This window comes from Diorhabda sublineata, chromosome 2, assembly GCF_026230105.1.
Source record: "Diorhabda sublineata isolate icDioSubl1.1 chromosome 2, icDioSubl1.1, whole genome shotgun sequence".
Classification (NCBI taxonomy): domain Eukaryota; kingdom Metazoa; phylum Arthropoda; class Insecta; order Coleoptera; family Chrysomelidae; genus Diorhabda; species Diorhabda sublineata.
Window position 1 is genome coordinate 27,898,561 of NC_079475.1, and position 25,910 is coordinate 27,924,470.

Genomic DNA, 25,910 nt, shown 5'->3' on the forward strand with positions numbered 1-25,910 from the left:
TACAGGTTTTTGTTTCAGAACTTCAAAACTATAAAACTAATATGAGTAAAATACTTAATGATAATTCCAAACGAATATGGTGTTGTTTTTTGATTTTGGAGCTTGATCATTTCATTTTTATAATCGATTAATTTACTGTGATATATTTCAAAAATAGACTATTTCTAATAGTCATAAAAATTGAAATAACAAACTTGACACTATTAATGAATGAAAAATGATGCAAGAATCATTGAAACTACATAAAAATACATAACCTATTATTGAAATTAAATGAAATTTGTAAATTAACAAATTGATATCTACCCTAATTGTCGAGTGGAAAAATGGAAGATGTTTTTGTTAAAAAATGTGTAAGTATATATTCTATATATGTATAATCACAAAATAAAAAATTGGAAGAACTCTACTCGATATACATATAGAAAAATTCAAATAAGCCGAAAAGCAACAGGTGGAGGGCCACCATCCAAATTGCAATTAAAAACATTAGAAGGTAGGGGTGTATTTGTATGGGGATGGGTTGCAGTCACGCAAATTGGAAGGTAAGCTTCTAATAAATTCTGGTAAAATGTCTGTATTGTACCAAACACAGTCAGCAGATTATATTATTGAATATAAAGCTCAACAGAAAAGGATTGCTCATAGATTGACATTGACAATATAGAAAATAGTAATGCTGGAAACAAAAATGTGAATTTAAAAAAATATTAAAAAACCTTTAAGTGACATAGCAAATAATATATTGGAGGCAAATAAAAAGTCATGAAGCCAAATGAAGAATGAAATGAAAAAATCAGCCAAAACTTATAAAAACATACGAGTTAGAAATTGGGAAAAATAAATTGAATTTCTAAATTACATAATATAAGTTTGAACATCCGAACTTCAATGTAGATAAATTTATTTTAAAATTACAATAAATTATTTATATAACTTGTTCTAACTGCTCTGTCAACTTCAAATATTTCATTGTACCTACAGTACTGTAGTCTTTCTCATGTGAAGCATATGTCAAACATGGGATGATATTTTCATTTTCACTTATGGGAGACTTCGTCCTTGAAATTTTCAAAAAATCAATTTTTTTAATTACGGATTTTTAATCTACATTTAGGTATAAATAAATCTGTCGAAGCGTTTCCCGGATTTCGAACGTTTACGATATTTTAAACACGTTCTGCCCGTCTCAGCGGGGCGCCCGGCTAGCTTGGGTTCCTGTAAGTCTTAAAGCGTTTGACGCAGGTATATAGATAATGCGTAGAAACCTTTGAATAAGGTCCCTACTTTGTCCCCATTCGATTTTGCAACGGTTATTTCAATCTGGCTTCGGCATTGAAAGCGAAAACATCATAGCATGTGTGTTTTTTGTTTTCCGTTATTTTCAAGTAATTTATGTAAAATTTGTGCGCAATATGCCTCGAAAGGGTACAAAAAATCAAGCGAAACAGTACGGGCGTAAAAGATCGCATACAAAGTTATGAACTAAGTGTTATTCAGTGTACTGCTTTTTGAACTTCGTATTAGTTTTCAACTTTTAACGTTTTGTGTAAAGAGCGCAACGGACGAATCGCTTTTTCCATGCGTGATCGACGAGGCATCTGTTTCAAACTAAATTTAAAATGCGAGTGCGGGGAAAATGAGTCACTCAATAAAATTATATGGATGCGTGCGCTCAAAGAAATTCATTCCGGTGCAGATGTGGTCAATATTGCAACGAAATTAGCAGTGATTATCTTCAACGAAGGTGAAGAATCATTGTTAATTGGCATGGATCTCATGGGTGTCCGGATTGGCACATTCGCCGAGAGCTGTATCTATTAATGGGACAAAGCAAGGATCGAGCGCGCGAAGAAGCAGGTGACCGATGCAGCGAAAAAGGCCCGGATTGAGCAGCGGGAGATATTAGCGGCTCAACATGAAAGGCTAGAAGAAGAGGAGGAATGCCTCTATGGACCAGGCATTGCCGATTAGCGGTAATTATAAACACATTTGTGTAAACACATAACAAAACTTTAAATGCGTTTTTATCGAAAAAAACGTTTTTAAAAATTACTGACATTCTCCTGACCGTTGTAATTAACAAATTTATAAATCACAGTGACAAAACACTCCGAACGTTAACGTTTTAGTCATCGATATTTTAACAGCGAAAATATTATACATCGATGGAAACAATATTGTAACCATGCATAATTGCATTTTTATAACATCTATAGATCTTGAAAATTAACTGTACTGTTACCACTAACATTTTTGTACAGAATAAGCCCATAAATATGGTCCAAATCACTGTTTTTATTATGCTTTAATGTGCACAAATTGATGATTCAATAAACTAGTTTATTTTTTATAATTTCAAGAAAATACGATATGCTCATGTTTTTCTAGTTTTACATTCATTTGTAATTTTACTTAAAAATAGTGTGTGTTAGAAAAAACATAACTATAAGTGAACTCAAGAATTTGAAAAACTTTACATTTTGTTTCAATGTATTATTTATAGTTGTTTAATTATTTATTGTTATTATTTATCTAAGTTACTATAGTCATTTGATATGGCAAACATTACAAATCAAAGCAAACTAGCAATATAAATAACTAAATGTCAAATAAATTAATAATAATATAAAATTTAATGTAATGATACAGATTGTGGTGAATTGAAAAAATTCTATATAATGTGAAGATAATTAATAATAAAGTAACTTTGATGGGATTAAGTGAATTGAATGCACTACCTTCACTGCTTCACTAGTTGTACTTCAAAACTAAATATGAAATGATAATAACGAAAAGCCTAGAAACCCATGTCTCGATGCACTATTATCAAAATTGAAATAATTTATTTAAGAATTTCCAAAAGAAATAATATATAATATAAACAAAAATGATGACTCTATTATTGGAAACATTACTAGAACCCTTGAATTTATCCTATATCAAATATTTCTAAGCTGAATTTACAGGATATCCCACAAAGTTATGATAGTTCAATATCTTGAAAACTGTGGCAACTATAATTAGTCAAATATGATGCTTATATTTATTTAAATACTTCTGGTCACGTGTCCCCCAAAATAACATCAGTTAACGAAAACAAAGTAATCCTAATGTGGCTTCCAGGCCACCAGGGTATACCAGGAAATGAGGAAACAGAGAGCCTTGCCAAAATGGAGCAACAACGCCATACCTTGAACCAGAGCCCTACTGTGGAGTCACGAGATGCCACATCAATAACGAATTTAATGAATGGCTGAAGAATCAGATGGAGTCTTAATAGAGAAACACTCCGGGCCTAAGACAATCCAAAAAATTAACAACCAAATCAGCTAAGAAGAAGAAGAGCTTCTCGTGGTAACCAGAAAAAACATGATGGTCGGTCTTCTGATAGGCCTTCGTCCCGTCAAGTACTACCTTAAGACGGCAGAGGGCGACCATTCCAGATTCTACGAGCAAGTCATGGAAACAACAGAGCATCTAAGCTGCGAATGTCCTGCTCATTTCACTAAAAAGCTTAAGTACCTTGATGGAGTAGTATCTAAGGAAGTAGGACACAAAAAAATAAACACCTTTGGGAGGAGTCAATGTATTTTGGAAACGGAACAATAAGATGTAGAGTCTTGTACAAAATATGTTCTAGGTATAGGTGCAGATTGGCTATAAAGCCAGAATGACTCCATAACAATCTATAATCTGGGATAAAAAAAAATTATGAGAAATGACTGAGAAAATCTAAAAGTTCTTCTAAGTTTTTTAAATAGTCATCTGAGTGGTTAATCACATTAATGAGTTTAAATCCTATTTTTTAAAAATATTTTGTATTACAGATTGGTAGAATTCATACTATTTTCGAGGTAAATTTAATTCTTTTTTTGAAATAGGCTTTTCCTAGGCCAGCAAGCTGATCTTAGAGAATTGATTTAGATTATTAGTGTGACTACTAGAGCAAATAAAATAGATTTTCTCAAAAAAATTTAATGCAACTATATCACTTGTATTGCAACATATTGTAACCATAGCCAAATGACACGCCAGTGTGAAATGTATTTCTATATCTTTGGAAATGTATCGATAAAAATACTAATGTTATATTTAAAATGTTAATAATAATTAATATGTCCTTCAGTTTGCATGAAGTTTGTTATAATAGACATATTATTGTATATTTTCAAACTTCATTCAGACTTGGGACTGTTATCTCTAACTAGCTGAAGAAAACAAACACTAATATCTTTGAATTTTAGTGACAGGACATACAATTCAGTCTTGTCTTCATCAATATACCTCACTTCACTTTCACTCAAGAAATAAAGCGAAAGACATCTGGTGAGAAATAATCTAATTTAATCCTGCTTTAACAAAGTTTTTATTTTACATTTCCGCAACATAAAAATATTTCTCACACATCGGGATTATGTTATGATTTCTGGTGGCCAATTTAGAAACTCGATAAATAATTTCCAGCATATTTTCTTGTTCATATTTAACGATTTTTTTTTGCTCCAAATCTTTACATTAATTATGTCTTGAGATATATTCTTAATCACTTGGCGACTCAGTACCTGAATCAACATCTTGTCTGCCCTAAGATGCAATTGATATTGTTTGTAAAGACATATATTAAGAGTACAATTAATCTCTGCAACTGAGAAAAAGTATATCTTTTTGAGTTATTATTTATTTACAAAAGCCATATTAAATAAATTGTAAAGTCATAAATATGGTTTTCTAGAAAAGTAACATTCATATATTAACTGTAATTCACAATTAGGTTATGAACATAAAACATGTATATCAATTATACAGAAAAAATATAACACAATGGAGGTGCAGACATATCCCATATTATAGAAAAAGTAGATGGGGTAAATATTAACACATTATTACTATAATACTGTAGGATTTGGAACATTACAATGCATAGAAAACATTTTGATCATAAACTGGAAAATATCATAAAAGAAATTTTCAAATATGTGGTAAGTTTTGTTAATTTGAGAATGTATATTGGGTTGAAATTTCTGGAACCGTTGGCGATATTCATACTGAATACACGGTTTAGTGTGTGGTGATGTAAACAGTGTATTCAGTGGAAATGTATATATTACCTGTAAACATTTGAAATATGATGTAGGTTGCCATGTTAGTTAGCACTAAACACTTATATAAATAAGAGTTTCAAAAAGTCTGCAATAAGTTTACTATACATTTGTCAGCAAGTTTTATTTTTAATACAAATTGGTGCATTGCAGATAAGCATTTGAATTGTCAAAATTATGAATTTTCAGATAGTGTACAGCTGAGAATGAGAAAAAACTTGTGTACATCATTGTACTATTTTCATAAAGACTATATTTACTTCACTCAACTTTCATATATTACAATAATATTTTTATGAAAAATTTGATTTAATTTACTATTTGTATAATGATATCGACATTTATTGAAAATTGTTTGAATTTTTATTAGTTATAAGTGTAAACTTGATAATTCATTATATAAGTATGTCCATAATAACTATGAGAGAAAATAGGTGAATAAACTAATTAAATAATTTAAATTCACAAGTTCACTTCTTCTAATCATATATTGAAGGAAAGGGCTAATGTATGTAAATTTTCAACACGGAGAAAAACCCAATTCTAAAAACATTCAGAAACAGAATTGAAATCTGTGTTTCTTTCCATCATGCAACATATTAGGAATTTCACATTTCACATAGGTAATTCGCCCATGAATTCCAAAAAAGTTGTAAATAAGTGAAAAGCTAAAAGTTATACATAGGGAAATTTATAAACTACAAATTTGTTCCTAATGATGAATTTCAATTTCAATTTGAAAAAAATATCAACATATAGGGTGTCTCTAAATTCATGCGACAAAATTCGGGAGATGTTTGCTCATATGAAATTAAACTGGGACTTTCCTATAATAAAATTTCCTCAGCCTACACTTAAAAGGTGGTGACTAAATCATTTTGTTCTAAAATTTCAGTAATGTTAGAAACTTGAAATTCTGTCATTTTCGAGCACTTGCAAAGGATGTAGCTACGGGTATTTTTTCAATATTCCTGTCAGATTATACTAGGGTGAAATTAGCAGTCTTCACTTTAACGGATTTATTATAAATCTTATTACATTTTACAAATTTACTTTTTTCCACTCATTTTATTAAAAAAATTATAAATTATGGTGTTTACTTTTATTCTTTGCAGCTTTTGGTTTTGGGAAAATGTTTTTAAATAAAACAATAATTTTGGATTATAATTTTACTTCAGAAAACACATCTTGAAAAAAAGATTTGATATGAAATAAAGTAAGGGTTGTTAATTTCACCCTCGTATAATAAGACAGGAATATTGGAAAAATACCTGTAGTTAGTCCTTTGCGAGTGCACAAATATTACAGAATTTTAAGTTTCTAGCTTTACTGAAATTTGAGAAAAAAAATTGAATTTTAGTCACCATCTTTTAAAGGTGATAATAATATGAGCGGGAAAACCTTCGAGTACCTTGTACAAACAAATTTAAATTCCAAAATGCGGCAGCAGCTAAATACTTTTATGGCTCTCTCGACCGCTCGATAGGGAGGAATTTAAACGATCTACAAGCTTTGATTGGCTCAACCTTATTGTTGATTTGCGATTAATCGATGCGTTATAGACATGTGATTGTTTGGTGATTTTTAATCGATTTGCTTTCGCTTAATGCAGTGATATAACTCGCATGCGAACGTTTTGAAACACCCTATATATACATAAATTAAAATAGAGATATGAATTCTGCACGGGGTTATAAAGGTAAAAAAGATTTTTCGAATTAGTTATGTTTGATTATGACAAGTAAAATATCAGTTTTCCACAATGTACCAATTTCAATCGTACATTAATTTTTTTGAAAATTGGATATTGAAAACGTTTATGTACAGTGCAGATTTTTTGAAACTGTGTTTGTGAAATATGTGTGTTGGGTCCATCTATTTGCACCAGTTTCATCTGAGATAAGTAAATCATAAATATTTCCTGTCTTGAACATGTACACTTCTGTTCACTGAAAAAACATACACTTACTTTTTGCCTGCTTAAATTAGAGTTCCTACCTAATGTCAGTGATAGTTAATTCAATAATTAATTTGAGTTCAGTTGAAGTAAATTTGTGCAATGCCTTATCAGTTTACTGAAATTCAGAAAGCTGCCATTATTGCCGAAATGGACAATCGCAGGTCTATCAGAAGACTGTCAACTCATCTAGGTTTTAAAGCGAGTACAATAGCCAGAGTGAAGAAGCAAAGTACTTATGCTGCACAAATTAAAAATTACCATTAAACTAACAAATTACTAGTTGAAAGACATTGAAATGGTACTTTAGTTCATGCAGAAAATTAACAGTAAATTTAAATTAAAATAAAACTAAGAAATCGCAAACTTTCGACTTCTTAGTTTAATTTCTTAACTTTATGAGGTTATGAGCACAGAATAGATCAGGTATTGTCTGTATTGGTGGTATTGTTTTGTTTAATACGCCGATTTCTGCCGTGGTGTTTTATTTTTAAACTGATATAAAAAAAAAATAAAAAAAAGAAATGTCTGAAAGTCAGCAAGATCGTTCAGACAATGGATCACTAATAGATAGTGTCAGGAGCTTTTCACATATGAGGGGCTTGGAGGAAGAGAGTAAGAAGCCACAATTCACAAAATCTTGAGATTCTACGAAATAAAGTTAGTCAGAGGTAACAAGTCCCAGACCTGTTTGGACGCAAATCCGTCAACATGTTTTATTAGTCAAGCCACATGTGATTTAAAATAGTATTGACAAGTTCAGCAGGTGTTAAGAGTAAAGAACTCCATAACAATGATAGTTCTGCTAGTTCTTATTCGGTCACTTCCAAGACGTTTTGAACAATTTGACGTTTTAGTAACAATTACACACTGTGGCTGATATCAAACCCGAGTGGTTTGATAATTGTTTCTCCTTTGAAGAATGTTACTTTCCCGCACTTTCCAAATTAAAATGCGTGCGGGAAAATGGGTTAAAACGCACGTTCGTAGAAAAAAGAATTTTTGTATCTGATTAATAATTACGATTTCAGAATTGACATAAAATGTAAAATTTTAAATAACTCTAATATATGACTTAGTGGCTTGTTACCATCTTCCTCCAAGCCCCTCTTTTGTATGATAAAAAGTACCCATACATCCTTAATTCACTGCATAACCAAAAAATTACTACCAAGAAAGTTTAGTCTAATGTTAATTTTAATTTAAGCTGCATAAACTAAGCTTTAATATTGGTACATATTGCCACAAATGTCAAGTAAATTTACACAACTCAAAAATTGCAAAAATCTGTCCCAAGACTTGTATGTTATTTCAATAAACAGAAGTTATTTCTAGGCAAAAATTGAATTGGTAGGGAGCCTTACAAATCCTAAAAATACTAGAGAAAACTGTTTAGTCTTATTATTATTATTATTATATATTTTATAATTCTCAATTTTATTAGAGAGTTCAGCTTTCAGTGTTAACATTAAACAAACAAGCAGCCTAATTGCAGGCAATAACACAATGACAAAAATCCAAGTCCTTTTTAAACTAAACAAACAAACAGAAGCCACACAAGGTCAAGCACATTTTAACAAATACAATGAAAAAAAAAAGAATGTGATAAGCACAGTCAAACGGCCAGGAGACACAGACATATACAGTTAAGTTAGAAAATTGTTAAGGTTTAGAGTATTAAGCATTTAACTTTTGTAATATATTGATTTGATTCATTATCTCAATTACATTGAAATTAACTTAATTAAGGAGGAAAATGAAGATAAAAATAGAAAAAAGTTTTATAGCTTAGTATATAAAAGTTTTTACTAATTTGACTATTTTTGAACATTTGTTATGTGACTAAAACTTTTGTTTATTTTACTGTTATATTTATTCAAAAAATTGTTAAATACTTAACAGCCTCTAAATCTTAGACAATTTTCCGATTCAAATGTGTTAAAATGCTATCTATTCAGTATAATCATTTGTGCTAGACTTGTCAATTGCTACCTCTAACTCCAGATCGTCATCGTCAAGAGTGTTGACACAATTATTGCCTGTTGCATTGGTTACTGTCGTTTTGGGTCTCTGATGAGACTTCTTGGGATCAAAAGGATCGACAACTATTTGTTCTGTTCCTTTGATTTCGGCCCTGCAGAATGGACATCCTTGACTTCCTTGACCTTCGGAACCCTTTAAAATGAATATATATATATATATATATATATATATATATATATATATATATATATATATATATATTATAAAATTAAATTAAAACATTTTGTAATTTTTAACAAAAAAGTGATACAAAAAAAAATTTATCCAAACAAATTTCCCAAATTTTCTGTTTATATAAGAGCAAAATCTAATGAATTTACTATGATTTAGAAACAAATTGAATTTTAGACGACCCAATATATTCTCCCCAGCAAAATTAATTCAAAATGAGCAATGATACGAGTCAATTTATTTAAGGCTTGCAATTAGAGTCCAGTCTGACTAGAGTTTTCTAGATTGTGAAGATCACCAATGGTCAAATGTTTTGGTCTAAGATGGGTCCGGATTTTGCTAATTTTATTTGATAATACTCAAAGGGTATCAGTAGGGAGAAGAAAGAATGAAATATTTTTGCAACGCTGGTATACATATGATAACGGGTCAGTTATGGTAGAGGGTGATACTAACAATGAAGGCCACACCAACGGAGTTATCATTGATATTGAACATTTTGCTCCTTTTATAGGAGAATATTTTGTTTTGATACATGACAATGCTCTACCAAATATCACAAAATTCGTTTACAACTGAACGTCGTTGAAACCATGACTGGAAACATTTCTGGAAGGAATCTTTTAAATCCGTTTTCAAATTGTTCTTCCAATATTAGAAATAGTTTTAAAAAGGTTCCTCTAGGAATTTTTTTATTTTGATAAATAATTATTTTATTACCTACAATACCGATTTCACATTTCTTATAAACTGGCAATTATGAAATTTTATGTAAATTTAGGTACCCAAATTGAGGAACGAGCAAAAAAAATTAGTTAAAATGGGTTTATTAATAAAATTTCAGAGAGAATAAAGACATATTCTGAAAACAGAAGTTTTCATTATTTTAGTTTATACTCCACTAACTAAAATTGATCAGATGACCAATATTATTACATAAACATTAAACCATAGGCATATTATATTCTTTGTAGTAGTCATTTTCTTAAATAAATGGTTAATGATTTGGCAAAGCCCTTTGATAGAAGCTACATTTTTCGATATTTTGCAAAATATATCATTCTTTCCTTTTTATAGTGCCCATAATTTCTCGAGATTTTCTATTCACCAAAATATAGATATCTATACTGCAAAACAGTTTAAATTTTGGTATTTTATTATAATTGTAATTAGATACATTTGGTAGGTATAAATAATTTTAGTAATTTAACGCCAAATGAAAAAAATTAATTTTTAATATCAAATTATGTACTTGAAAATACTAAATATTCAATTTCAAGTTTTAGCTTAGAAATTAATTGCGAAATCTTAGTGCTTCGTACAGGATCCAATAGGAAATTTTTTTACAAATGAATAATCTCTTGAAAAAATATAGATTCATGTAATTTTCTTGTTATAGATAACCTATAAGGTTTATTCCTTTATGTGTGTCCCGAGAGAGCTCCCACAACTTAGATTGTGAGATTATTGATCTATTTTAATCTAATAGAATGCATCACCACACAATGTTTTGAAATTTGTGAGAAATTTTAAATTTTTTTCAAATAACAGTATCACGATCGGAATTTGAAGAATTCTGAAGAATTAATACTTCCTAATTAGATATTTTGTACGAAGACCACATTAAAACCGTACTTTATGATGACCCTGTTTCACAAGAAGAAAATAAACTAATAGTTCATATGTATTCGTTGTAGTTGGGTAATGAGTGCTTGAAATACTTACGGCTTGCCATGCTGTTAAACAAGGTGTGCACAATAGATGACCACAAGGTTCGATGCGGACGTCTTTATCGTTTTCTGCGCATATTTTACATAATTGGAATGTACTACCCATCTCACAGTAAAGTTCATATTGTTCTTGTGTTACAGCAATATGGTCTTCTTGACTCGGTTGTACAGCCCATGATAAATCAGGATTCACAGATCTACCATCCGGATAAAGATAACTGAAAAATCATTAAAAGTATAAGTAATGACTTTTTTATTCATTGAAATATTTAATATTTAAGAATGATATAAATCCTCGCAAGTTCTCGTATCCGAATAGTTTTTATGTATTCTAAAATAATTCAGTCCAGTTATGTTTAAATATTTCACCAATATACGTTTTTGTACCGTTCAAAATACAGTCTGAAAGCAATTAAACAAGCTACAACAGTAGATTAGGCAGAATGTTTTTGTCCACTAACTACTACTTAGATGGGGTCAAGGATGTCACTGGATGGTGGTTAATCAAAATTAAATGCAACATTAGTTTCAGAAGTCATAAAAAAGTATATACGATTACAGAAATATTCAAATTGTTGATGACAAGATTAGTGAGTAGAAATTTCTAGAGCGATTGGTGATATTTATAATGAACACTGTATTACAACAACACAAACTTTCGATTTATAAACATTATAACTTCGCTCTCGAAACATGCGCCACTCTATTTAAAGGGCTATTGTAGAGGTAGTAAACTGTGTGTTCAGTAAGATTAACTAATGGTGAGGTGAACAAAAAGTACCATGTCAATTACTATTTTTTATATATAATTTTTAAAAGTATGTCTAAATGATATAGTTAGATGAAAATTAAACCTATTTAACCATATAAAAATAAATTAGGTGGAAATGAAGAGTTGGCATAGGAGTTTAATTTCAATGCATCCATTCAAATTAGGAATTGAAATTTGCAAAGGTGATTAAGTAAATCTTGAACTATCAATCGTAATATTTGTTTATCTTTCATTATTTCATAATAGGACGTTCAAATAATGACTTCCGCCAAATTCAAACAATTACTTCATTACTTCAAATGGAGCACCCTGTACATTTTTAATACAGTGAATAGAACTATTTTTTTTCTATCATAATACATAAAGGTTCCCATATATCTATCTCTAACCATTCTGAAGTTATAAACGCTTCACCAAAAATAATGTATTTTTATTATTAGTAATATTTTATACGAGGATATATTGAAAAATTCTTAACCTACTATAGAACCAAACATAATTTCAATGTCAAAATATTTTATTACTCAACATATTCTCCTCTTAATTGGATACATTTATTACAGCGAACCTGCAACGTCTCTAGACCTTTCAAACAAAATGTTTCTACTTGCTCTGCAAGCATAGCTTTTATTACCTCCTCGTTGGAAGAAAATTTACGACTTTTCAAACTTTCTTTCAGTTGAGGAAAGAAATGATAGTCGGACGGAGCCGAATCTGGTGAATATGGTGGCTGTTTTAGTAATTTAAACACTAAATCACGAATTTTTTGATGAGATTTGTATACAGGGGCGTTGTACTGCAAAAACGATACACCTTTGGATAGCCTTCCGCGTCTTTTCTCTTTAATATTTTTCCCGCGGAGTGGTCACTATTATCGAATAGTAATATCCAGTTATTGTTCTACCCTTATCCAGGAAAACAATCATTTTTGGACACGATACTTCTTAGGTGTTGGAGAACTAGAGTGTCGCAATTCAATCGATTGTTGCTTTATTTATGGATCGTAGAAATGTACCCAAGTCTCAACGACAGTAACAATTCGGTTTAAGAAGTCTATATCGTTTTCAAATCGAGCACAGATCGAACGCGATGCTTCTACCCTTGCACGCTTTTGGCCAACATTCAAACATTTGGGGATCCATTTTGCAACAATTTGTCCAAATTGACGTGAACTATATTATGAACGCGTTCGGATGAAATATTTAGTGCCTCAGATATCTGTTTTGGCCCAATTCGACGGTCTGATAAAATCATGTCATGAACTGTATCGGTATTTTCGGGGACTGATACAGAAACTGGCCTTCTCAACCGGTCATCATCTTAATGGAAAATTTACCTCTTTTGAAGCTTGCAGTGCAATTTTTCACGGTCGCATACGAAGGAGATAGTGATCACCAAGGGTATTAAGCATATCTTCGTAAATCTGCTCACCTCTTAACCCTTTTAAACACAGGTAATTGATGATAACTCGATACTCCAATTTTTCGATTTTCACAATTTCGGTGGACATCTTTTTTCTTTTAATTTATTGCGCAACTCTGATTTACTTTTTTTGACGTCAAACTTTACACTGACACTTCTAATAAGTTATTGTTCGTTGCTATGGTAACGCAATATTTTGTTTATGTATAGTGCCATGTGCCGCAAATAGTATTTATTTAATTTCTGTGGGATAACACAGAAAATAATAATTCAAATTATTAAATATCGAAATAGTTGAAAGAACAATTAAAAATAAATCACAATTGTTGAATTAAAATGATAGTCTAACATCTCCAAAAAAAAAGTCAGCTGTAAATGCAGCAAACACGTTCCATACAAACACGTTTCATATCTTTGAAATGCGCCAGTGCATCATCTAACAGCAGCTACATCTTTGCTCTTATAATTAATTTATTTAACTTATATGTTCCAAGGGATCTCAAAATACGGTTTTTCAGAATATTTGGAATTTTCGTCCACAGAAGTAGAATGATGAAAAAATAGGAACATATTATTTACGCGATTTTCCACAATCCCACATGACACATTTATGTTCCATCGATTCTGATTATATGGAAAAATGCTCTTTTTCAGTGGCAAAAGTTATCACAAGACCATTATTATGGGAAGTAGATGTCTGTGAATAAGACAAATTTGAAAAAGTCGTTTTCCTCTGTGACTCAATGAATAATAAGCATAATCCTATTCTATTGGAAAATTCATCGTCGTATAAATTCTAATGCAACTGAATATGATACGGATGATATTTGTGCTTTCTAAGTATCGTCTTCTTATCCTTTGAGGAAACAACCAGCACTATTTTAAAATTCATCTTCTATGAAGGTGTCGATCAGGATATTTTTGTGCATATATCCTTAATTCCAGAAGAATGTTTTCATGGTCTTCGTCTATGTCAATTCTTTCTTAAAGAGAATATTGTTTCATCTATTAAAACGTCAGTATAAAGTATTATTGTTAGAATAAAAACAGAGAAAACTGAAATTATCTAGATAAAATAAACAATATTGTAAGTAGAATGTCTGGATCAGACAAAAACACTGGTTCTTTCTATTACCTTTAGCAAATCTGCGAAGAATTGACAACAGGCTTCTTAATAGAGCATTACAAATGGAAAAAACATTACATTTTAATAAAGAATAAAGATAATCAGAACGGTTACATACAGGCTTAGGGAGCCCGTATGTACTCTAATAGAAAACTAATGGTGTGTATTGAATGCGTTGAAACTATACATGGTGTTCCAAAATAATTGATGTTTGAATTTGTCCAAAATTATTTTCAATATTTAAACAACCTATTATAAAAGACTGTAACCTCAAATAACACGATTAAAAGATCAACGTATCCTAAATCACCGTGATAATCTTCACTTGTGTGAATTAAATGGATTAAACTTCTACGCCAACTTTTCACATCCGCTTAAAATAAATTATTTCGAAAACAGAAAAATTTACATGAAGTTTCACATAAAGTTGACTTAATTTTTAATGTTCGATTACTTTTGATACATTCTGTATTGTTGTAATTAATGTTCATATAGCTATAAAAAAAAATTAAAGCCGTTTTTTCACTAGAGAGCGTATAAGTACAGCTGACTCACCCTGTGAATCACAACCATAAGTGTACATAGCAGTTTTAGTAAACGGTTTGTTATTGGTGTATATTAAAAATTAGATCATTAACCAGCTTAATTCCAAATTATTAGTATAAATATCGCCTTGATAAATGATCACAAAATCAATTGTTCCACTAGATTCTTATTAATTCCTTGAGTACCAATCAATTTTAAATATTTTACAGTATAGGAATCGTTCATCATCATAACAAGAGCGGGAGGAGTACAACGAGTCCACAAATGTGAGAATTGTTAAACGACAGTTTATTGAATTAAAAAGATTGTTTCTAAATAAACACGTCACAAATAATTTAACATCTGAATTTATTACACAGAGAAAAACTCAATCTCTTAGCTGTTCAACTGTAATTCTATAGCGAAGTTAATTTTTTTTTCTTAGCCGTACCGATAAAATTTTTCATATTTATAACCCAAAGAAAAAAATATTCGATAATTATAAATAATTATAATAACAATATAATCAATTGACAATATTCTGGAACCTTTACCCAAGAAACGTTACAGTTTGGTGTCAGGATGGAGATAGAATAGTCAATTGCGGACTGGACTATATTTATATATATTATTCATATTTGAAAACAAGAACAGATATCGAGTTTTCATTTTCATTGACCGATTATAAAACGAAAAAGGACTTCAATAACGAGTTTTCGTGGAAGTTATATTATATTCTATTCAGAAACGCAGCATATATGGTGGATTAGACATAAAAAAGAAGATAGTAATTTTTGAATAAAGAGAATATTCATTTTAGATTTCAATAAATTATCTTAATATTTATACCATTTACTAGAAGTCCAAAATGGGGCATTTAGTCACGAAGAACTGAAAGAAGAAATAAAAAAGAGTTAATAAAAGTTGGAGACAAGTCAAGTAGTAATGAAAAAAGGATTTAAGAGAAACTGGAGGTAAGTCAAGAAAAATGGAGAAAAAAATGAAATGAGAGAAAACGTTAAAGCAATTGTACTAGGTGTGCCAATAAGAATGGCTCTTGGCCATATCTCGGGAACCGTTTATAGTACAGCTTCGGGAAAAAAAATTTATGACAAAAGTGACTTCGACAAAAACAGACATTTACAGAGTTGTAAGTCCACCGCCAGGGGGTGTAATTGAATACCAAAAATTATAAAATGAATAATTTATAAATTTTGCCTAATTAAGATACATTTAAACTATGATTATCGTATTTTTCAAGAAATTCAGCGTATATTTGATTTTACATGTTTTAGTCTATCTCTTCAAATAGGAGGTGAGGGAAAGCGGGAACTTTATTATGAAAAAACGCCTGTAAGTCCAGTTCTACTTAACCTATCTACGCAAACTTAGTCTTTTTGAAGAGAGCTCCTTCCTACAAATGTAAGAGTTATAATATCGAAACAACCTAATTAAGGAATATAAAAGTAGACTAAATTAGCAACAGAGAAGCGAAAACCGCATGTCGATATCTTTTTCGTATTATGAGATATCTTAAGAAATGTGTAAATTTTAAGCATCTTCCTTTAGACAAAAATTACTCCGGATTGACTGAACGGATTTTAACGTTTTTCGACTCCTCAAAATTGTCTTTCCTTGTTCTATTAATAATAGTTCCAATTATTATGTCAATATTACTTATGCTGTTACCGGGAAACTGCGTTATGGAAGTTAAAATGGAAATATAACTTAAGGTACCTCGCTAGTGACGACATAAATGTTCAAATTGTCGCCCATCATTTTCGATACAAGCGTTTATTCTTTGAAAAGTAGATTGAACAGCAGTCTCAAGACACCCGGTACAAGAGAAAATTGAAAAAATATAAGATGATTAGAACGACAAGCGATCAAGATGGAGGGCTTGAATTTGAAAATGATTGGTGATCAAAAAAGCAAAGAAAAATGAGCTCCTTGTTCTTGACTTAATTGAAATCCAGGAGAAAGAACAACATACGCCTGGGGAAATCTGACTTCCCCATCTGTAGCGAAGGAAAAGTATGGCCGTTGATGTAATCGCCAATGTTGTCAGAGATATTGAGATATAACTAGATCTGAAGCTTGCCAAACTCAACATTAGCACTACAGTTAGAAGTGATAAAAATAGCCTGACTAGAGATACATCGAAGATCAGGGAAGCAAATATTATAGTTAGTGATAGAAAAGTTGTACGAGACACTTCTTCGAATCGAAACACCGAATAGCTAGCAAAAAGATGAAAATTTTCCAAACAGACTTCCATTCTGCCTCGTTTCTGCAGAAGTCGTCCGTAATAATATAAGAATTGAGTGTGATGGCTTGAAATGCCGTTGTTATATAAGGATCAATGGTCGGTCGTTCCAAATCGGGGACTGGGTTTTTCTACGAGAAAAGAGGACTTCTCCGAAGCTCGGAAATGAATGAAACTTTACTGATGTTAATAAATGTAACACGGAATCTCATGTTTTTCGTGTAATTAAAGTGCAAAATTTTATAAAAATATCTGAAAATTGTACATGATTAAATGAAATCTCTCGATGCGAGTTTCCTTGCCATTTATGAGAAAATGCATGCACACAATCAGAGAGCAGAGATTTTAGTGAGCAAAAAGCTCACCGACCTTTTAAAAACAAATGATATTTTGACGGGAGATTTCTGGATTGAAAATTAGGGTACATTTTCGATATTAGGTTAAAAGAAGATGAAAAAATAGATATTTCAAATCAAATAAATTAAGGTATGTTTGAACATAAAAAAGTAAGTTCTTACAAATTAGCGTATGGGCTTGGTTTTTTGAATTCTTCACATACATACATTTTTGAGGTTATGTGAAAATTGTAAATACGAAAAGTTGTAGAACTTTTCATTACCTGTAACTTAGTCATATGATTTTTTGGGGGATAGAGATAAACCGTTTTCTACCCTTAAAAACTTACCCCCCTCCCCTTCGTAAATTATTTTTCTTTTCATTTTTATTATATTCTCATCTTTTTCCAATGGGTTTCATCATACTATTTTTTTAGTAACCCAAAGGAAAGGAAGTATGTTTATCACGTATTTTATCTGTAAAATGTTATTTTATTCATTTTTTTTTAATTTCCGGGCGTTATTGAAAATTTGGCTCATTTTGGTGCATCCAAATATTTGAATTATTTTGATCTAATAAATTTTTTTGAAATTTTCAGTCGAAAACACTCTAACTTTGGACAGAAAAAAATAAGTTTGCGTTTGTCGCCGTCTGGCCAAAAGGATTTTCTTATTAATTTTATTTAATTATTAAGTATTCGGCTTTATATTAGTATATCGTTTTTTTTTTCGAAAAGTTCAATAGTAAAAGTAAATAATTTTTATAGCGCAAAGATATGTTTTTGAAATGATCTACATACAGTACTTTGCGTGGAAAAGAGAGTCTCACATTTTCCCTGAAAAATAAGTCTTGTATGAAAAAATGTGTAATAACTTTTTCTGTGAAGTTTTCTTATATTTTAAAAAAATGAAAAAACTTTGTTCTCTCCCTAATTATTTCGCATTTCCATAAACGATGACCCTGAAAACATTAGTTCATCTTTCAAGTTCCATTTTTAACCATAATTGGAATATAATTAAAATACTTGGTTTTCAGTAAAACCAATCCAAAACGAAGAATAAATTTGATTTACTACAAGGCAAGCCTACGCGCATCGCACGAAATAAGCGAGTACATATTTGGACATACAAAACATCGAATTGATAAATCTGCCTTAAAGTCCGAATAGAAACCCAATGATTTTTTATGGACTCCACTTATCAAAGACACATATTTTTATCATATAAAAATGCGGTTGCATCTTTAAAAATAATATAGAGCTATCATCATCTGACAGTCTGTTTTGTATAGTGGTTAAAATTTGAATGTATGTAGTTCTTTGGGGCAAATGTATGAACGACAATAAAAATATTGTTGATGACATTCATTCATTCATTTTCTTAATATGGCATAGTATAAAAATGTCAGATAACAATTAAAATAAACGTTAAAGATAGACGGCAGATACGTTCAGACACATTTAATTTTCCAGCTGATTAGATAACAATAAAAAACTTCCTTTCATATGATTCATATCATTCAAATCCTGTCCTATTTAAAATTTTTGGATGATAAGTATATCATTGTTATTGTTTTATGAATTGTGAACTAATAATGTTATTAATAAAATTATATAAATGTTTTTCAGATATCAAGGAAGGTTATGACGAGAAAAATGTTAGTAACTAGGAATTATGTGACAATTTTCTTACTGTTACGTCTTGTGATGAAAAAATATGGTGATTTTTTTAGTTCGGTATTTCATATATTTCAATTAAACTGCCTTTCGTAGCAATACACTTATGTCAACATCAAAACCATGGTTGGAAGCATTTTTAAAAAGCTACTTTCCGAATCTTTCTCCTTCATTCTGACTTACTCAATTTCAGGAATAGTGTCAAAACGCTTCCTAACAAATTTTTCATATTAGAAAAGTGTCAGAAGTCGCACGGTGATAAATGTAGTAAATAAGGCGAATGTGCACTAACACAGACTTTTAGTGCCTATCAACTCGCTAATCAAAAGCGACTTGTGGTAAGACTGAAGATCCAAGCCATTGACCTATTTTTCAGATTTCTCTGCCCTGTATATAATATATAATAATGTTATCGTGTTGTTCAAGATCCTTCTTTCACAGCACACACAAACACCATATCATTAAGTAAAAATCAAAATTCGAAACTCATATAGCAATAAAAGTCACCCAGTATGATTCTAGGCTCGATAAACCTAAGTTTTGGTGTTTAAACATGTAATATTTCCTAAGCCAAGCGGAAATTAAATAGGTCCGTCTTATAAAAAATATCTTTGTTCATGCCACTAAATTAAAAACAAAATAAAATATAGGGTGTTCCATTTAAAATTCCAAAGTTGTCGATACTGAAGAATTGGGACACCCTGTATAATACAAAAGTCGATAATATAAAAATTCCTTTAAATACAAAAGAACTATTGTGATTAAATTTTTTTGATAACTCTTCCAGGTTTGGACCAAAGTATATGGGTGACCTTATGTTTGACACCCTGTACATTGGAGACCAAGCAATGAGATTTAGAGTCACATACAAAATATCTTCCAGATATAGGTGCTGTTTTTACTTTATTCAACAAGTTTTTTTTAAAATTACATGGAATTTCAGGCCGAATATTTATTTTTTATCTAGTGTTGAAAGTGAGGTAATGAATTATCAATTTAATCGAATTACACGTCAAACGGATGTAACTATACGGTAGTGATTCCGCTTACAAACCTACGCAATTCAAATTATTAAAACATTGTTTATAACTGATATGGTGTCATGATGTACAATTAAAATCGTTTGTTCTATTTCTATACTTGAATTCATAGATTTAATCTACTGTAATTCATTGCTGGATTTCTCCTACATTTACATCATCAGAATTTACTATTATCAATTTATTGTAATAATTAAGTGTTAGCGAGTATAATAGGCTATTTGACAAGATTTGGGAATTAGTTTAAAACTATAGCTTACTTTCTATTTCACCCCAAAAATATAATTATTATCTTAGGAAAAATAGGTTTTTTACGTTAGTATTTTAAGTTTTTAGAAAGGAACTTGAAATTGACCGTGAAAAAGGTCAAGACTGTCATGGCGTCTTGAATGACGTCAAACCTCGCGAAACAGCTATGTTTGTTTATGACAGTCAATTGTGTTTTTTAATAAATAATTAATTCTTCGTATTATAAATACTGTATAGTGCCCCAATCTGAAAGAACAACGATAAAAACGCCATACAAATGATTCATATACGTTCCAAACAATAAAGAAATACGAAGAAAATGATTAAAAATGACAAGGAGGCAAGATGCTCTTACTTTATCAACTAATTCCACAAATTATTTATGTGAAGATCATTTTGATGTATCAAACAAAACTTGATGTATATATTTATAAATGTATAGTAAAAGGAATGAATTTTGCAAAATCTACATAATATACCAAACATATCAAAGTTATTGAAACTGTAATCGCTAACCTCAATATCAGTAACATCCTAAAGGAGGCTCTAGATATTGCCAACGCTGAATCAGAAGATGAAAATGACATAAATGAGATATAAATAGAACCTTCTGAAAGTCATGTTTTAACAGATGAGAACTCAGGCGATGAGGACGAGGCGGGAAATGTGGACAGTTAACCTAACCTAAGAGCGAGGCAACTTTCAAGTGGCGCGGAAATTGTTTTATCTAATAGTAAAAGGCTAGGAGCGATTCAGCAAGATATTTAGTTAGTTAGTTAGATATTTTAGTTTATCTAAGAAGAACAGGAAAGGGTTCCACTTCTATTATCCATAAAGCCGGAGGCAAATAATTATTCAGTTACAGGCGACATTGAATCTTCGAAATACAATTTTCCTGAGGGGCATTACTCTACTTATATTCACTTAAGTTGTGTAGAATTGTTTTTTACTGATGAGTTATTAGAAGAAATTCTGGAACAGACGCGAAATTACGCTCTTTTGAAAAATTTCCTTGATCCCCTAATTACTATTGAAAAGCTAAGAGTATTTTTAGGAATACTTATTTTTAGCGGATATAATCAATTGTCCTATAAAAGAAGCTACTAGGAAAACTTTCCCGATATAAAATATGAGTTGGTGGCCGATGCCACCAACTCATATTTTTATACATTTTGCAGATAACAATAACATAGAGTTAAAAGACAAAATGTAGAAGCTTCGTCCTGTTACAGACTATTTATAAAACAAGTTTTAAACTCGTTTTGTGCCTAAACAAAATCTTTACAAGGTTTGGAGCCTCAATGCGCCTGATTAATTTCGAAATTTAACTAGGACGTAATCCTAGGGCTAATTTAGAATATGAGTCTTTATTTGGTAAATATTCAGCCTCACTTTTGCAAAGGATTGAAGAACTGCGAGTGAAGTGAATGCTTCGATATAACTTTTTTTGATCATTTGTTCACATCCACTAATCTACTACGTACGCTAAAAGTTAATGGCTACGGGGGCACTATAAGAGACAACCGATTCCCTAAAGATTGTCCTCTTACTTCAAAAAATGTTATCGAAAAACAAAAGCGAGGAAATTTTTCTTCAGCTTTGGAGAACAACTTGGGGATCCGTTGGTTGGATAATAAATCTGTTACCACAGCTAGTTCACAATTTGGTGTAGCACCTATAAAAACCGTTGAAAGGTTTTCCCGCACTGAGAAAACAAATGGACAACAATATTTCGTGGTAAGGTTTCTCATCGATATATGTTTTATATTGGTCCTATATTTTTTTTCAGCTATCGAATAGGTATTAGATCCAAAAAGTGGTACAGGCCAATATTTACATATCTAGCGAATGCAGCAATACAAAATGAATGGTTATTAGAGAGAAAAGCCGACAAAGAAATTAGTCAGCTAGAGCATCGAATAAGTATTCTTCTGGTGAATAAAGACCTACTATGAGCTTTGTCTTTTCTTACAATTATCTTTGCTTCTTTTAGATTTATCTCACTAAGTATAAGAGCCCTGCAATAAATCAAGGTACAAAACCAAAAGCACCGAGCTGTGATAGCCGAATAATTAATGACATACGGTTTGATAAATTGAATCACTTTGTGGTTTCAGTTCCTGATGAAAAGCGCCGAAGATGTGCGGGCGAAAAATGCAGCAGCAAGGGAAGAACGATATGCTCTAAATGAGAAGTGGGCTAATGTGTACAATGTTTTAAAGAATCACTATAAATAGAAAAGAGTGATTTTGTTTAATTTTAAATATTACCCTGTAAGCGCCTAAGGGGATAATATGGACCCAGCATTTTTTTTTTGAAAAATAATACCTCGAGGGGTTTTTTATTTGCAAATAAACCAAATTTATATTAATTGGACGTATTATTTTCGAAATCATTCCAGAAAATATTTAAAAAACAGTTCTCAGCGTTAAAGGGTTAACACACTTATTATTTTTTTCAATAATATTTTTTAATATTTTTCAAAATGACCCATATACCGAAATTTATGTAATATAAATCTTGTGTATTTTAAATTGCAATAAATATAGTTTCGCTAAACTATCAATCTACGTGTAGAAGTTCTAGCAGTGTAAAATTGTTTCTTCAAAGTTTCTTTAGATATATATAAAGAGAGAAAATATGCTACTTTGAAAACAAAAGAGATGCAGATAGATGAAATACTTACAATCCTTCCCGATAGCCATCCAACAGAGCCTGAATCAGACTTTTATTTTGAGGTATTGTTTGTAAGATTTCTCCGTCTAGTGTTACATAACCAATTGCCCATTGTCCTAATCTAGTACACGACAATCTGAATACATAGCTACCCGCCTTGTTGATGTACCTCTGCAATCGGGCTTTCACTTCATCGTAGGTTAGAAACGCCACGTAACCGGGATGAGTTACGGCTAGGATTTGCCAATTTCTCAATAACGTTCCCCAAGGTTGAAATAACCTAAAAAATAATTTAGATAGCTTAATGATAAAATCTTTAAAATGTTTTGATAATTGAGATTGCTCTTCTTTTTGAAAAGGGAAATTATTAAAATGTGTTTACCAACATTTCAAATTTGAATTAAATAAATCCATGTGATGTTCTAACTAATATAAGAATCGAGAACAAATTTATAATCTAAAATGAAGAAATTTAACAGGACTTTTTTGGCTTCGTAGAGGTGCTGTTGGAAGCAACGCGGATAGGGCTACTAAAAAACTCATTAGATATAAGGTAGTTAGCAACCAAAAGTATATAAAAAATTATATAAGATATATAGGACGTTTAATAAAACTGTAGTATTAATCTATTAGTTTTGAAATACTTAATATTTGATGGGATAGAATGAACACAAAAAAAACATATTGGACTTATAATATTATTTTTCGACAAGGTATAGGAGGATTGCTACTTAAGTTTGGAGATCGAAAAAAAATCAAATATTTATAATTGGAAATGGCTCTATTGTTTTTCAAAATATTCTCTATTAAGATCAATACACTTTTGCATGCGTTTTATTCTGTGATGGATTTCGCTGATGGTGTATCATTCAGAAGGATAGTGATATGTCCATTTATCCCGAAAAAGCAGGCAACCATTTGCTTCGTGTGTCACTTGGATATGGCTCATCTTGAAAGATCCATATAGTCGATTGTTTTTTAGTTTCGGGTTCATATACATAAATTCATGATTCGTCTTCTGTCTCGATCTTAAAGACCTCTTTCAAGCTCCACATAATTTTTTCAGTATTTCTTTGCCCCAATAAACATTAGCTTTTTTTGAGCAGTATCCAAGGCGAACAAATCTTTTTTACAGCCAAATGTTCATGAAATATTGAATGTATGCGAATGGAACTAATACCCAAGTATGCCTTAATCTTGCAAATTAGTTTACGCACAGCATCGATGTTTTCTCGCAAAACCGATTTTGGACGACCTCAAACGAATTTCATCTGGTAGCGAAGTGCGACCACAATTGAAGTTGGAAAACCAGCGAAGCTTTATCCTCAAAAGTTGAAGCGAGTTGATCGGCACTCTGCTGTTGGTGTAATCCACGTCGAAAGTCATAGAAAATCATGGCACAAAAATTTTCGCGATTTATTTCCATTTCCAAGATGAATATCTATAAACAACTCAAATAGCACTCGTATGATAATACGTTCTGAGTAAGTTTACCATTAAAAATGTTAAAGGTTATGATGGCAATATCTGGAATTAGGATTAGGATTTCTAGGAATTAGGCGGCCATAAGTCGAAATTCCAATAATCGACTTATGACAAACAATTTTTTTCCTGGAATAGTAGACTACCTGACGAACAATAGCCAACCCCACCCACATCCCTAGACTGCACGTGAAAGTTCTTGACGCCCTTTTCATTTATCATTTTCTTCGGTGAATATTTTATGTGTCGTGTCATATTTGCTTGTTTAAGTGATGGATACCAATAATACAGGTAAGCCTTTATTAAATTAATATGAAATTGTATTAAATATATTGTCAATAAATGACTTAATGAGCCGTCAATAATACCCTTTTTTAGAAATGTTTTTTCTTTATTTTTCAATTTTAATCGAAAAAAACTTTACTTCCGCACCTTTCCGAGTTACATTTTTGATTTCTTTATATAGTATAAAGTCTTATAAAGAAAACTGCTTAAAATTAGCTGCTAGTTTTTGCTAGTTTTAAAAATAAACGAGTTTGAAATTTTTTTGACAAAAATAGGAAAAAATCAGATTTTATGTTTTTGTGTTAATATTATTTTTTTATTGTTATAAGTTCACCTGGCTGCTCAGGGGTGAAAATGTTGACTCGTAAATACCTCTTCGATAAAATGAACGAGCAACATTCATGATCGATAAATGAAAAAATTAAATATTTAGAAAATTATTTACTCGTGTGTTATGGGGACACAGGAGAACATAAAAATGTGATAAAATAGAACTTTTCGTATTTTAAATGTGGTTTGATAAAGAGGTGGTCTCGGGCGCATAGAATACTTGAAAACTTTTTGGCGGCCAATAATTCTTGATTGGAAGGAACATTTGAGATCCCCGTAGACACGCATCAAAGGCCAGGACGGCCTACCAAATATTTTACCGAATCTAGCGAGGAGTCCGCGCATCTTACGACGAAGAAGTAATTGTTCACGCGGCACAAGTAATTTTACAAACAGAAGGAAAAAGAAACGCGTCTACTGTTTTAAAAGACATTACAAATTTATCTGCGTCTGCCAGTGATTGTAAAAACAGACATACAAAGTCTAAAGAAATAGAGCCCCTCACTCCTCTGCAAGCACTGACAATGTTTGTTGAAGCCGATTTGACCAGAAGACAGTACGGAATTATTCGAGCAACGAACAAAAGATTCTATACACATTATGAATTATTATTGAAGGCCAAAAGGAAATACCAGCAGAAGATTCTACGAGAACCCTGAATTGGCTGCAGAAATCACTGGGATAAGTTATGACTTGATTATTTGATTAAAAGTGATATTAGAA

The 25,910-nt window shown here is 31.0% G+C and overlaps 1 protein-coding gene across 1 annotated transcript in view; it reads right to left on the reverse strand.

Annotated features, from left to right (window-relative positions):
- The window catches only part of LOC130452998 (E3 ubiquitin-protein ligase CBL-B), a 162,280-nt gene that overhangs the window by 16,535 nt on the left and 119,835 nt on the right, over positions 1-25,910 (reverse strand). The window contains exons 3-5 of the mRNA XM_056792566.1: positions 23,101-23,370; positions 10,999-11,221; positions 9,052-9,234 (exon numbers count right to left, since the gene is read on the reverse strand). Coding sequence (XP_056648544.1) covers positions 9,052-9,234; positions 10,999-11,221; positions 23,101-23,370 — 676 coding nt within the window. The remainder of the gene's footprint in view (positions 1-9,051; positions 9,235-10,998; positions 11,222-23,100; positions 23,371-25,910) is intronic.